This window comes from Aythya ferina (assembly GCF_964211825.1).
Source record: "Aythya ferina genome assembly, chromosome: 4".
Classification (NCBI taxonomy): domain Eukaryota; kingdom Metazoa; phylum Chordata; class Aves; order Anseriformes; family Anatidae; genus Aythya; species Aythya ferina.
In genome coordinates this window covers 47,424,906-47,440,817 of record NC_140300.1, presented here as the reverse complement: position 1 = coordinate 47,440,817, position 15,912 = coordinate 47,424,906, and the positions used below count along the sequence as shown (strand labels likewise).

The following is a 15,912-nucleotide window of genomic DNA, read 5'->3' as shown; positions in this document are numbered from 1 at the left end:
GTCTCAGATCTGTTTCTGACTCTGCCTATGATCCTAATTTCATGTCACATCACTTCTCTGTACCTGGGTTGAACAAGAACTGCAATTACGGCACATCTGAAAACATCTATCAATGAGGAATCAGTTTTGTTTCAAATAATTATTATCATGTTTTACTGTTATGGGGTATGCAGTGCATGAACCAGGACTAATATGGCAAATCTCAAAGATTACAACAATAAATATCATTAGAGGAATGAAATGGGGACCTACAGAACTTTACTCAGGAAAAGAAGAAATGGACAGGATTGCTACAAGACACTTGGAATATTTAGTGAAATCTTTGCTTTTTTCAAATGTCTGTGGTATGCATTCAACATATTTGGGGCACAGAATATGTCAGTGTATAATTCGTTCATTGCACAATGAAGATCAAACAATTAAATAATAAAAGAGCAGTAATCCAGTAGGTTACTGGGCACACTGTAAACCATGTTGCTGATTAACCATATTGGATGTGGAGCTCTAAGATTCCAAGTTAAGTAATTAATTTGCAGGACCAGAATACTGAGACAGCTTTTGAATCACATTCTAATTGCCAGCTATAGAAGAAGAAACTAGGCCTTTTTGTTGCGATGACATTTAAAGACTTTTACAAAGCAACTCTCTCTCAGAAGATCTAAGTGTGCTTTTCATGCTAGTTGCTTCTCTGCTTCTTTAATACATTGATATTTCTTAAAAGTGCTATTTCTGTAATTGCTGTTGCTATTAATATTCAGCACACTTTGAGGCTACTATTGAACAGCTGGACTTTGGATTTTCTTATGTTCAGAGTACCTGTTTTTTCAAACAATTGTACCTATTTTTTTTTTTTGCAATAGCAGTATTATGATTTTCAAAAGAAGTGATTTTTTTTTCTTTTCTTTTTCATCAGTATTGTCCTCTCCATCACAGAAAAGACTACTGTTCATATTTTTTTTTTTGCTTTATCTCCTTATTTTATAATACTGCTCCAAGATACATGCAAGTCTCCACTATATTTTTCTGTAGGCTTAAGATAGTGCTTTATCATTAATGAAGACATCAATAGTGAAGTGGTTGCTGTAGCCTTACTTGAGACACATGAATATATATATTTGTATATACATAAATAACTTTTGAATACCTTTGAGGGTCTATACTGATTTTTTTCCATCCCCACATGTGCTGTGTTGAATGTTGTAGACTGACCACCTCAAAGCTCTTACTGAGATTTATGCAAGATGAAAGTGTACAAGAATTTAAAAGTTGAGCTACTTAATTAGAGTACCTTGTGGACTTCCAATGATGCTGCATAGGACAATTACTTCACTGGAATAATTTAATTTTGAATTGCTTTTCTGTAACCAGGAGCAATGACTTCAACTGAAAACTAGTTGCAAATTATACATATAAAAAAAAAAAAAAAAGGTTAGAAAGAACCAGTTATTACTCCTGGCATAGGGCAGGCATACTAAAATGGTCCTGGGAAATGGCAGCAGAAAAATAGCTTCTTAGCTTCTTTGTCTTGGGAGCTAATCAGGGGGACTTCCTTTCTTGGATTTTAGGATGAATGGTTACTAAACAGAGACCTATCCCCCAAAGATTTCCACATGTACTGCAGTGTAGGAGTGCTACAAACACCTCATCAGAACATTTTGTATTCTCAGGCAATGTAGTGACTCTTCCCTTATTCAAATAATAAAATTTGATGGCTACATCAGTTTTTGAGGAAACAATACTGCTGAGTATGACCTTGATGCATTACACAAAGCATGCATTTCCAAATGAGAATATGGGGTCAAGATACAAGAATAACACTAATAGCATGGATTTCTCAGGGAGTCAATACAATGACTCTTCATTTTTTATGACTTAGGCTTTCTGAAATTGTCTCTATCTCATTCTTGAATTACTATACTCAGAATTGGATTCAATATTGCAGCTGAATTGTCTTGCAGGCTCTGCTGTCCTGTATATCCCATTACAAAACTGTGTGTATCCTCACTTGATTGAGCTGTATACTTTCAGCAAGTCCTTGCACAGTAGGCTTTCTGGTACCATAAAGAAATGGAACATGCATAAACTAACTGTATAAGTAGTAACTTGTGCATAGAAAAATAACAGAAAAAGAACCAGTTTTGTTAGGATTTTGATTATTGGCAATGAAAAGTATGTTTAAGGCAGAAGCAAGTGTCATAAAACTAGAGAAAACTGCAGGTCCATTAAATGGGATTAGAATTAAAAGCAAGTTTGTATAGCCTAATATGCTAGAATTTGATAGGCATAAATGCTTGCACACAGACACAACAATCAGCTCCAAAAATATGCATTGAGAACAAGTGAGACTATTTTCAAAACTTCTTTCATTTTGCTGAGATAGTTAATGAAAAATACCTTTACCACATTTTGTTTCAAACTCTATCTTTCTGAAAATTTCTTTTGGTATATGTATCTTTGAAGTTTCACTTCATTTTTTTTCTTTTTCTTTTGTTGGTTCCATGCACAGTTCTGATGGCAGCGTGCCTGGCTGGAGCAGACAGACAGTTCACCTGCTTCGCTCCGTGGAGATGGAGGCAGGGTGTGCAGCAGAGCACTGTACATCTGGCTGCCCTCCACTGCTACAGGCAAGCTACTCAGGAATAGGAAGTCTGGTTTCCCGATCTGCCAGGGATGAGAAGTTCTGGAGTGTAGCTCTGAAAGCATCCAGGCTGTTATTAAGTTGACAATAAGATGTGCTAGGGCTGCTTTTCTCTCCCTGCAGCCACAGCTCTCAACCAAATTGCTAAGCTCTCACAAAACACACAGAAGCATTTCCCAGACTATCCCTGGCCTGTGCTACCCTCCAAACAGTGTCCAGCCACTGCATGAGAGATACTGTTCAGCACAGACTAAAGTTGTGCCCAGGCCATGCTGTCTTTTTGTGAGCATGGCAAGTGCCTGTGCAGAGTCCATGTCCTGACTCTGCTCAGTTTGCAGCTGAGGTAAAACCCACGAACCAGCCAGGTTCATGGCTATCATCCAGCAGGGCCAGGAGTGACATGGGCAGGCAGCAGTGGCCTGTTTGCGTTCATTTACTCAGATTTCAACACTTCCAAAACACAAAGCCTGGTAGCAGTGTAGCTTGCAGAACACACACAATCACAGTTTTGTTTTTCCCTCTGCATTAGGACATGAAAGCTTTTTGGCAAACCTTGAAAATTCTTCTAACTTACTCTTCCCAGACAGCTTTAAGATCTATCAAGCATAAAAAACTCTGTCAGCTTGTACGTCCACCTTTCCTCAGCAGGGATCTTTGCTAGATCACATGCACACATATGTACAAATCAAAACAATACATTCAAATAAGTTCAAAGCATGGATACAATTGGATAAACTTACACAAGATGCAAACAAAAAATGTGGTCCTTTCTTCCTAGGAAATGGCATGTAGGGTGGTTTTATCAGCTAAAACAAATACCTTCTATATCCTCTGCAATACATGTACCTTTCTTATTGCTAATACTCTGCAAACCCCCAGTTGATATGAACAGTTTCAGTGACTGTCAGAACCAAAGTAAAGTCTTAACTACGTACCACAGTTGTCTTCATCAGCATGATTCCCACAGTCATCCTCACCGTTACAGTGAAGTTGTTGGGGCAAGCACTTGGTGATATTGCCACATGGAAAATAGCCCAGGGGGCAGGTGGCACCGCCTCCAGAAACATGATCTTCCAAGGAGTCACAAATGACTAAACAGACACAGAAAGAATATGCTTACTTTGAGATATGCTCTTAATGTATAAAGATTGTTGGGATTATGCTTTTATATTTACTCATTTGCATTTGAATGTGAATATCAAGTGATAAATACATATTAGTTCTTTGGACATGCAATTACAAGAGTATATTAAGTACTGTTAACTTGGCAAGAAACATTTATATCATAAGCTAATTAATATTTGCTTTGATATAAAGCAACCAGGTAATTCCTCCCAACGCATCCTAGTAATAAGATGGAAGTGCTAATCATACAAGAGAAATGACCTAAGGCCACTATTTAAAAGGATAGCTTTGCTTTGCACTAGAAATTAATTTATTATAGTGATATGCCAGATAAGCTATGTAGATATGGATTATATTAATTTGTACTGAAATTTCAGCCCCAGATAGATAAGTCCTTTTTGTACAAAGTCAAAATTATATATTTTAAAATGTATTCTAATTTTAAAGCAATTAATGAATGTAGACTGATCAAGGATCAAAGCACAAGGAAAGTAAGCTCAAATCTGTGACATAGCTTTGTTGAAGAACGACTAAGGATTCTTCTCGTCCCCCATTCCTCTGCTCTCTGTACTCCAGCAGCTTCAGTTCCTCACATCTGCAGATGCATGATGTCTTACCAGTCCCTTCAGTGCAACTGAGGGACAAATTCTGCTGCCACCAACAATTTGTTTCCATGATAAGCACAGTTGGTCTACAAGCTGCTTTTGTAATGGTTTGCAGAGTGTCAGCTTGAATTTCCTAATGTACAAGATCAACTTCTTTCCATGAGCATTTGATGGAGAGGGCTTGAAATTGCTCTAGAATGCAATTGGTTAAGTTTCTAGTATATTGGAAAAAGAGAAAAGCATCATCAGCCCACAACGTTACTTAGTGCTCTTCCAGCTTCCAAAGCTTCAGCAACCCTAACCACTGAAGTACCATTCTGCAAAGGTTTGCTATTTAAATTTTGAAGTACTTTCAAATAAAATAAAATAAAACCAGATAGTCATTATAGTTAACTTTTGACTTAGTGGATGCTGTAACAGAGGACTCAAGTTCCATACAAATTATATTTTAAGTTCCATTGCAATCTTAGACCACTTGAATATAAACTTCACCAGCTGTGATGGGATGCTTGTTTCAGAAGTGGCAATATACTGTTTGAACATGCAACTGTTTTTCCAGGCTATTTTCATAAGTCAAGATATGAGTCTTTTATATAACTTTTTCAGTTTAACTAGGAACATGTTATTATACAACATCCAATTTTAGTCCTCATTTTTCTCCTACACTAAGGGAATCACCTGAAAGTAAATTAAGTACTTCAAATTCATAAGAAATCTCTTCTGGAAGAACTTTCAACTGTTAAGCCCTTGACAATGTTTACAACTGTTGAAAACTGAAACACAAGAGCAGTAGCAGGAGGAAATTCTGAGATAAATATTTTGTTATTCACATATGCACAGAGTTGTCTTTGCTATTAGAAGCATCCCACATTGAAAGCCCTATATTCCAGCTAACAATCACTGTATGGTTTTTGAAATTTGAATTATTTTGCTTTTATGCTCCACTCTATAACTTATGTAATGACTTAAATGTTTTAGGAATTATGCTTTAGGTCCCTAACCCTCCTATACACAGGTACCTTAAAATAAGGCTATATTCTAATCCCAGCATGAATTCATTGCACATTGTTCCCTGCAGTTCTGTGCTCATATTCATAACGTTTTGTTTAACTTTTTCCACACAACAATAATTAGCGAAAAAATTTATGCTGATATAATGATATAATATTAAGCAAACAGGCACATGTGGTACTTAATGCCTAAAGTCTCATGCTGGCAAAAAGTAAAAATCACAGACAACTGAGGCTCCCTTCAGTGCAGTTATCTGTCACAATTTGATAACTGAGATACCTGGTTTGAAACACCAATGTGAAAAAACAAATGGAAATGAAAAACAACACAAAACAAAAACAAACAAACAAAAAAAACCCTCTACATTTTGTCAAGTTGTTTTCACTACACACTGGAGAGATATTGAGACTGAGCTGAACATTGCACTTACAGGGGTTGATGCCTATACAGTTTAAATTGCAAATAATGGCATTTATCTTCTCACAGCAGCATTCAGTGGACTTTCATAGTGTTTTCTAGAAAGTATTATTTAGTTAAATGGCATTAATTCCTGAACGAATTAATGAATATTTTCTGTCACAGTTCAAAAATAATTCTTTGTGAAAGAGTAAACACAGTAAGGGATTGTGTAATTTTATGAATTCTCTGGAAATGCATAGCCTTATGACACCTATTCTGAATCGCTGAATCACTTGTTCTGTGCTACAGAGGATTACTCTGGCATGTAAATATCTGACTGGGAAGGAAGATATCAAGGCATCAACACTTAACAGCATCATCCAAGTCTAACCATTGAAAGTACTGGTCTTTGTCCACTGACTTGTTAAGGTCATTTTGTTTATGTGAAAAAAGACAGAAGTTTGAGCCCTGCAGATCACAGCAGATTTATGAATGGAAAACCCCCAAGCCTCTGGGGAAATATTTGGCAAACTTGACAAAGGTAGGGAGGAGGTAAGAAAGTAAAATCCACTGTAAAATGCTAGACAATATTTAAATGTTTATTTTTTGGATTAAGGGAATTTAAACAGTATTTTATATGTGAGTAAAATAAAGAGAGCATGGCAACAACAGCAACAACAAAAAAATCTATGCTTCTTATTTTGCACATGCAGACTGTTCTGACACTGGAGTTTATCACGTCAGGATAATCTATCTTACTGTCTTTATCATGCAATATTAAAGGTGTCAACCTGTTACTCATTTTCCAATATAAGGAAATTGAACCACTCTTCTGATAGCTCATGTTTCATTGACCTGTCTTTTCAGCTGCTAAACTTCCTGATTGAACAGCTCTAAAATTATTGATTAAAGATTATTTCATCATGTCACTAGCTATCTCAGTGTTAAATCAAAAAAAAAAAAAAAAAAGTTATTTTGTGCTCTCTCAGCTTTGCTTCTTACAGCCAAGTTAGCACTAAAAGCATGAGACCATATAACACAAAAGAAGTACCGTCAGCAAAACATATAAACAATTAACTTGGCTTAAAAATATAAACAATTTCTGTTTTATAATGAGCAAATTTGGGCCAATACTGTGATCTTCCACAGCTGACAGAGGAGGACTGATGTCCTTCAGAGAAATGGCAAACTGTGCAGCAGACAGACAGATAAAGGAAGATAAAAATTTTAAATGTGTATCAAGAATTTAACTACAAAGGTAAAAGCTAGTTAAAAGGAGGAACTCAGGACAGATTTGTTTAGGCCTCAATAGTGAGGATGAAAAGTATACATCTGTGACTGATCTGAAAAGCAAAAAGATTGCTTTTACAGATATTCCAAGAAAAAAACAAAAACAAACACCACAAAACATATATCCTATGTAAAACCACCTCTTGCTCTCCCAGTGACATAGAGATAATTTCACATATTTCAGCATTTTTTTCTCAGAATGATCAGAGTAAATATTAAAATATTTGCAGTGTTCCTAGAACAAATGGAAAAGACAGGTGAAGTGGTATCAATACAAACGGCAAAACCAGGAACAACCTGTCAAGATGCTTTCTGTCTCTTTACAGGGTAATGTTCCAGAGACTAGTACATGTTCATGATCCTGCAAATCCCAATCTGACTGTTTCTGACTGTCATGTACTTTGCAGTCTCCCTCACTGCCCCCAGTCCGAATTCTTCTCAAGCTTTAATAAAGAAAACAAGAGAATACGTCATGCACCTTTTAAGCTAGTCCAGACCTGATGTTTTGAGGCACTTATTGCTAAGGCACTCATCCATGACCTTTCCTTTACCTTGAAGAACGCAGATAACTCTTGAAAGTCTTGAAAACACAAGACTAATTTAACACTGCTGAAGTTTTCCCTTTTAAAAGGAATAAGCCAAAGCTGACTTGTCATCTAGTTAAGATGACAAAACTGTCTCCTCTAGAGATGCAGAAACACTGAGGAAAGAACACAACAACCTCTCTTCAAGATCTTATAAGAAGAAACCAAGAAGAGAACATATTTGGGAAAGAACGAGATATTCTCAGGAGAACATAGCTTTCCTTCAAACTGATCCATCAACTCACTATTTCTGTGCATTCTTTAAAAAAAAAAAAACAACAAAAAAAACAACACAAAACTACACAAACTCTAGGAAATAGGTAGTAGGTCACAAATGGTATTTGAAAAGCCAAGTAAGAGATGTGCACTAGAAGAAGAAGAAAATAATGCAGTCACTTGTAGCTTCCACAAAAAAAAAAGGGACTTGGTCATGGAAAAAGACTGGGCTGATTAGACAGAACAGTTAAACTAATGAAAGCAGCGTGACTCACTGCTTGGTACTTGCTAGTCACATGAGTCTCAGTTGTGTTACTGGAGGTTCAAATAAGGGCATATCATGATAGCAGGAAAATATTTCTATATTTTCCAAAATTATAATCAAGTGAAGACCCACTGTCAGGAGTCCAAAATGACTCTCAAATGCCATCACCCAAGTTAGCTAATATGTTTGTCTTCACTTGGAATAAGTTATCAGTTTGAAAGTGTGGAGGGTGAGGAAATCCAACTATTTTTAAAAAGTCTGAAAAGATTACAAGGACTGACAAATGATCGTGGTGTTGAAGAATACACCCTGTACTTAGTATAATGGAAAGTTATTTTACTAGGGCTACAAAAGCCCTAGTTTTCCAGAGCCTAATGTAAATTTATCAAACGGGGAGGCTTCCCTCCCCCCCATTTTATCTGTTGCTAGTACTGTACTTCTATATGCATTGGCAAACAGGCTAGAGCAAGAAAAATCTGAACATTTTATTTTGAAACGGCTGTTTTGAAACAGAATATTTCCTTTGTCTTAAACAGAAGAGTCAACAAAGAAAATGTTAAAGTTGAAATTGATTTTACCTGTCATTTCTGTTCTAGCCTGAACACTTCAAGATGACAGGAGATTAAAAAAATTCTTTTTTGCTGAAAGTTATTTGAAGGGCCCATGAACTGGCTTTCAAAAACCTTTAGCATGATATAAAGGAGGAGAACTCATAGGACTGTAACCTTTATTTTCAAAGATACGTCATCAGAATAAGGCTATAAAGCAGGTTTATAACTGAGTTCCTTTAGTTTAAAAAAGGGGTAATTGATAATTGATGAAGAATAATAATGACAAGTTGTTGACCAAACAGAAGCATTTGAATTGCTATATGACAGGAAAAAAGATACAAGAAGATCTTACAAAGACAATAGATTTTTTTTTTTTTTAATGAACTGTTCTCTGAATTTATTCTCTGAAGTTTCATCACAATAACAGCTAGAAGTACATGTAGATCATATCTAATTAATTATTTGCTCCAAATTACTCAGCTTCTTCCTATTAAGCAAGGAATTGTTTGGATCAATTTATGATAAAGACCAAGATAAGGTTAGTCCAGTTTCAGGATAAAGTATGAAATTAACATTTTTATGCTTTTACCTAACTTACTACAGCTTTGTCAGCGGAATGCATCTTTTTCAGCATCTAATTTTAAAGAAGTATCAACTTTGGGAGAGACTTTTTCAGGAAAACGTTACTAATGATTTCTGTCACTGTGTGATGGGAATCCTATTGTATTAAAATTCTAGCTATTAACATAAAAAAACAGTAAGCAATTATATGAAAATAGAATCTGTTTTTAAAAAGTCTAAAAAACAGCTTTCACACTTGAATTTTAATGCTGTTAATATGTGCATTTGAAGTAACTTCTTTGGGCAAAAATCATTGACCAATACTCGCCTTGTTCTAGTGATGATAGATACTTTAACATTAATCCTGGAGGCCAAACATCAGTGGCTTAAAAAATTTCAACGTCTGTACAGGATCTCCACTGCCATGTTAATCAAACTGTTATCATTATGTTGCCTTTTCCTTAATTTGCTCATCTTCCCCTTTGCTAATTGTTCAGCCCTGATGTCTATAATTTATTCAGAATCTCAAATGGTTGCAACAATTTCATTTCTAAAACCCTACTCGTGCTTTTTATATTTTGGCTACTGCTACCAGAATTACAATTTTCAGTTGTATTGCAGTCCGTTTACGTTTACTTGACCATATCAGATGTCATTCCAGGAATGCGCAGTACTTGAATTACACATAAGTTTACAACTAACTGTAGAAAACATTTGCTTTCACTAAACACAGTATAGAGCAAAGGAGTTTAGCAGAAAAGATGTATGTACAATGACTATTTTGCATGCTGATCTGGTCATTATCTTGGATTTTAATTTCATATTGTGTCTTTCCATCTTGCTGTGTATTTCAGAATGCCTTCATTTCAAGAGAAGTCTCCAAAGCTGCACAAAATTTGTACTATCTTTTGCAAAATATAGACTCCAATCTCATAGCAACATTACTGAAGCTAGTTATCAATTATGCCACAGCTAATTCAGTCTAATTAATCCAGCTATAGCACTGGAAGATCCTCTTTGTCGAACCGCCAGATAAATCAGCTTCAGGGCCAGAAACTGCAAGCAGAGCAATTCAGGCTGGTCACATGGCACCTTGCCAGAGGATTTGGCTCTACACCTTTTATTAATTTGTCTTTTTGTTCTGCTTACGGAGAACTTAGAACAAAAGGACTCTAATGCACAGCAAAGAGCTTAAAAAGCTACTATTATCTGAAAAAGCCCCAAAATGTAGTATAAATGAATTTTAACTGGAAACTCAAGTTTTGTAAGGCATTCCTAGAGGATGAAGGTTCAGCACAATGTCTGACACAGAGACACAAATTAACAAGCATTGACAAGCCTTTCTGCCAGTCCTCTTTCCCTCTTCTTCTCCCCAAATACACAGAACTGAAATGATGTGACTGTTATTTTGGTAAACAATCAGTTTTCTGGTTTTTGACATCAATTCCAAGGTAGGCTTTTATTTGCCCTACTGTGTTTTTTGTTTGTTTGCATTGGTATAACTCCTGTGATGTCACTAATTTCTGTTTCACAGTAGTGCAAAATCAAGGGTGGACAGATGAAACACTAGGGTTTTCTCTGGGTGGCTTTAGGCCTAGAAAAGTGAAGATACAAAAATGAAGTAAGTGTATTCAATACATGCAGCAGGTAGTACCATCCCACCTGTAAGACCCAGAAAGGCGTTAGCTAGCCATCGGACACAGGTCCCCTCTCAGAGACTGATTCTGTCTCACAGCCACTGTGGAGCAGGCTTGGGCTGGTTCTTCAAGGCCTGAAATCTGTTTCAAATAATCACTTTTTTCTCCTTTGCAATACCTCATTTATGAGTTTAAACACTTACATAAAAATAAATAAATAAATAAAATCTCTAGGCTTCACACCAGGAATAGTGTTTTTGATACTTTGTAATACCAGGAAAAAATCTTATTTATCAGCATTTTTCCTAACTCCTACCATGCCTAATGGTACGCTAATGAAGTTTTTTCATTTATCTCAGCAATCACATAATTTAAAATGTACTTTAGCCAAGAGGATCGAGAACACTTGGTTATCAATAAATTAGTGTCCCTCAAGCAACAATCACTCCTGACATCTGGATAACCAGCACTCTGAATTTAAATACCTAATGACAACGATGAGGGATTACTGGAGAGAAGTTCACTTCAGATGTGTTGCTTTGCATAAATTAACCTGATCAGCCATAAGTGATTGTAAAGTAAGCAAAACTGAAATACTGATTAGTGGAAACCAAACCATTCAAATTAACAAATAACAGATGTTTGTAATAGAGCTCTGAAGTTTCCATAAAGAAAGGCAGCTTTAGTTGATTTTCATAAAACACTGTTATGTACAGGAGAGAAAATCTTGTACATGGGTATTCATGCACCCATGCAGGCACAGAAGAAAGAAGAAAACTAGTAGATGAAGAAAAAGTACTCATAGTGAAGTCCTAATAGAAAGCTGCAACAAAAAAAAAAAAAAAAAAAGAGTGAATGAAATCAGTAATGCAATGAACAGGGGATTTACTTGCTGTTACTCTAACTGTACAATAGTCTGAGAATCCATTATTTGAAAATGAGCATTAGAGCAAAGAATTGCGTGACCATCATTAACTGCTCATAACAGAAAACAATCTAAAAGGTCTTAATGTTTTGCCTAACATCTTAGGTCAAAATGGGAAAAAATGTCTTTTTTTTTTTTTTTCTTTCTCTCCAACTGAAAATTGTGTGACTTAGCTGTAACTTCTTTTCCACATTTGGTATGTTCTTTTGATAGAAAAAAAAAAAAAAAAAAAAAAAGAAGAAGAAGAAAAAAATACTGGCATAATGAATACCTTGCCATATTGATGAAAAAGAACAGATTTAAGAACAGCCAGCCTGACTTTGGACTAAAGAAAGGGACCTGAGGAAGCGTGGTGGGAGATTTTATTTTCCCTTTCTCCACCTCTTACAGCTCTTTAGTCCCTTATTTTTCTACAGAGTGGCTTGAACTACGAAAGCTGCACATAAGCCACACTTTCAGAAATCACAACATTTTTTGTCTTCTCTCAGGTAATACAAACTGAAACAAATCTTTTTAAAATAGAGTTAGTAATTCCGGTAAGATTCAGGTAAGCTTTCCCTAACTAGAACTCTAAACAGCGAGAGGAAAAAAAAGAATGTTTTGGGAATCTTACCCAAAGTATTTGAAATATGAAACATAGTCTGTTTTTTTTGTTTGTTTGTTTGTTTTTGTTTTTGATTTGTTTGTTGTTTTTTTTTTTTCTCCATTCTTTGTGCCTTTAAGAAAAGCTGAAAGGATTTTTATGATAGTTCTTACAATGGATTTAAGCCAGCATAACTTAAAATGAAGCTCTGAAGCATACTTAAGACTAATTTTGTAACAATAAAAACATATTCTTTCTTGGTGAGCCTGAGACAGGATTATCTGATATACTTTATTTATTCACATACTTTACTTACTAATAACAATTTATAACTATTAAGAATTCAAATTTAATATAGAACTACAAGTTCAGATTTAGGAGGTTGCTATAAATCTATGTGATTTCATCCTCTTAAAGTGTTATGAAATGCAATTCTCTTTTGTTCTATTTCTGAAGTAAAACAAATTGAAAATATTTTAGGGAATTTGCCTTTTAAGGGTTCATGTGACTACTTTGAGAAGAATAAGTTTGGGGAGACTATGCTTCAGTAAATGAATTCTTGGATTCCAGCTGATGAATATTTGGCTCAATTTAAAGAAATCACCTAATGTCTACTATCTTTTTATTATGAGTAAACATCATTTACCACTATTAATTGTGACGCTCCAGTTAAAGTGCTATAAATCAGAAGTTATCTCAAGCTCATAGGGTTTCTGACTTTGTTAAAGTGAATAGTGTTAGCTAGCTGACCAGCGATCAGAGACATCTGGTTTATTTCTTCCTTTGCAGGAAGAAAAAAAGTGCATGCAGATTAAGATTTCAAGATGAATCTTTAGATTATACAAAATCATTAACGTAAATATTAGCAGCATTAGCAGCACATAGGTGTAAGTTACATGGATATTAGTTGTTCACAATGAAGTTAGAAAAGATAATGCACCGAAAAGTCTGTCTCCATTGTAGATGCAGTTTGGCAAAACAATATATTTGCATAGGCTCCTGATGGATGTAACCTCCACATTGTCTCTACCTCCATTCTCGCGACCCCAGTCCAGCTAAATCAACACATTATGAAGACCTTTCCTGACACCAAATGTTTTCTCATTGTCAACACACATGAAAGCATGCTCTATGAAACAGCTTAAATTAGAGCAATACTATCGAGGCCCACTTCTAGCATGGCACAGAGGGCAGAAGACAGTGCTGGGAGGAGGAGAGGCTTGCTCTGACTGTGATCTGCTCCATCATCCTAATCCCCACACACCCTTCTGCCAGGTCTCTGTTCATATCTGATGTGCCTGCTTGGAGAGGAGGTTTTATGGGGCATGGCATTCAGAAGGGTGCCTGCAAAAAGGCAGCCCTGGTCTCAGCAGGGATTTTAGCACACAAGCACAATAGCTGTATCACACCATTAGAAAGGGGACTGAGAAGGCAGAGTATTGCAACACAGCATTTGCCAAAGGCTTTGTGTAGCTAAAAGCTTTGACAGACATCTTAAATCACAGGCAATAGGATATGAAAGGATATTTATAATGTAAAATCAATGCCTTTGTATACAGGATTACTTTTATTGTTTATCATGTTAAAGACAGTGACATGTACTTAAAAACAAACAAACAAACAAAAACAAACAGAAAACAAGCAAAACTGGAAGACCTTAAGTGCATTTGACCCTATACTATTATCTGTATCCTATTCAGTGAAAACATTAAAATATTTAATTCCTAATGCTTCCCTGTATACAATATACAGAATATTGCTGGACCTGTCTGGAGAGTAAATGCTTAAATGGACAACTTTTATTATGATACATCATTTCAATGAAGATTTAATTCCTAAAAATATTTTTTTTGTTTCACTAGAGATCTCAATCCAGCCACATTTATGTTTTATAGATTGAATGTGGCAGTTGTATCAGTAACAGGATATTTGTAATTGTAACTTACAAGATCACATTCCAGTACTTAAAATAGTTGTTGACAAGACTCAGTAGTAAGGTCAAATCCTTTGTAACTGTGTATTATTTAAAAATATCTTTTATGTTTTCCAAAGCTGCAAATCCACAGAAACAAGAACTATTTCTCCATGTGAGAAACCAACCTGGCTAGAAAGTGATGTGAAACCATGTACATGATTTAAAAAGAAAAAGAATTAAAACAAAAATCAAACAGTGATAAAACCTAGAAATGCCTAGATAAGCATGCCAGAGAAATCATTGGCTATTAATAAAAAAAAAATAAAAATACAAGTTTCTGAAATGTATCAGGAAAAGAAAAACCTCACATGACTTGTAAGACTTAAGAGTGCAGAAAATCAAATCTGTTCAATACCCATTTCTGCCATGTAGCTGGAAAGAAGGAAGAGGCTGTGTTCTTTCTGCATGATGTTGAAAATCTGTACCAAAGATAAAGCAGGATTTCTAAGTGAAAATACTTGCAAACCAGACATGGGGATTTGAAAGGAATTACTTGAGAAACACTTTAAAACTAATGTAGTTATATAACAAGGTTTGAAATCTGAAGAAAATACCAAGAGACTAGAGGCTTGTAGGGTTATTTGAATACAAGCAAGGTCTCTGCAAATCAGTGTCTATAGTTCTTAGGTAACACTTCGTAACATTTAATTCACATCTTACCATGGAACTGGAGACAAGAAAATAACGTGATGAAGTGTACTTTCATGGTAGAAGAGCCTTCATTACTAAACTTCTAAAAATGCAATCATCTTTGCCAACTGTATTGCTATTAATTCTCCCAGACTAGTCAAGATGTTTATCCTACAATCACATGGCTTTTAGATTCAGTGAGGTAGTCCTTTCCCTTTTCAAGTCCCCACAGATTGCTTTAGATTACAGTTTAGGTTAAGGCGTTATTACTCAGATGTGGAGCTGAGACATTGGCATATGTATGGCAAATGTTTCTGCTAATTTTAGGTTTCTGAATCAGCTTCATAGATTACTTAAAGCACAGCTTTCACAGATTTCAGTGGCAGCTGTGAAACGATCACTGCTACACCAGGATTATCAAGCTGACAACTAGAAAACCTGACATATAATTATTTTCCTTTTATGAAGCATTTAGAGCATCCCTGTTGGGAGCAAGAAACAGGAAGAGAAATCAGTTTTCCACAGCAGAGTTCAGTTGCCTTCATCACATGGACATCATTTTATAATCTCCAGCCTCATTCATAATTTATCTTTCTTTTCTGCCACAGGTTAAGATGGTCACACAGCATAATTCACCACACACTCATTCTTCAAGTGCATGAAGCACAAATTCTTGGGGAGCTACAGCATGAAAAAAATGTACTACATGCACATAGGCTAAATTAAGTTTAGGACTCAGGATGAATGATGCCAACACTGAGTTTGTAAAAGTAATAATGTTATTTGATGTAGGTATCATCCTGGGTTCTTAAAGAGGAAATCAGTTTTCCTCCCACATTTCATAACACAACGCACCACTAGTTCAGAACATTTAGCTCTGCAGACCTGAAAGCATTAATTATCAACCCCTGAGCAGA

At 35.6% G+C, this 15,912-nt stretch overlaps 1 protein-coding gene across 11 annotated transcripts in view; it reads right to left on the bottom strand.

Moving 5' to 3' along the window:
* Positions 1-15,912, bottom strand: part of RXFP1 (relaxin family peptide receptor 1) — a 102,876-nt gene that overhangs the window by 31,814 nt on the left and 55,150 nt on the right. For all 11 annotated transcript variants that reach the window (XM_084518307.1, XM_084518304.1, XM_084518303.1 and 8 more), the window contains one exon: positions 3,574-3,729. In XM_084518307.1, the coding sequence (XP_084374433.1) occupies positions 3,574-3,729 (156 nt within the window). The remainder of the gene's footprint in view (positions 1-3,573; positions 3,730-15,912) is intronic.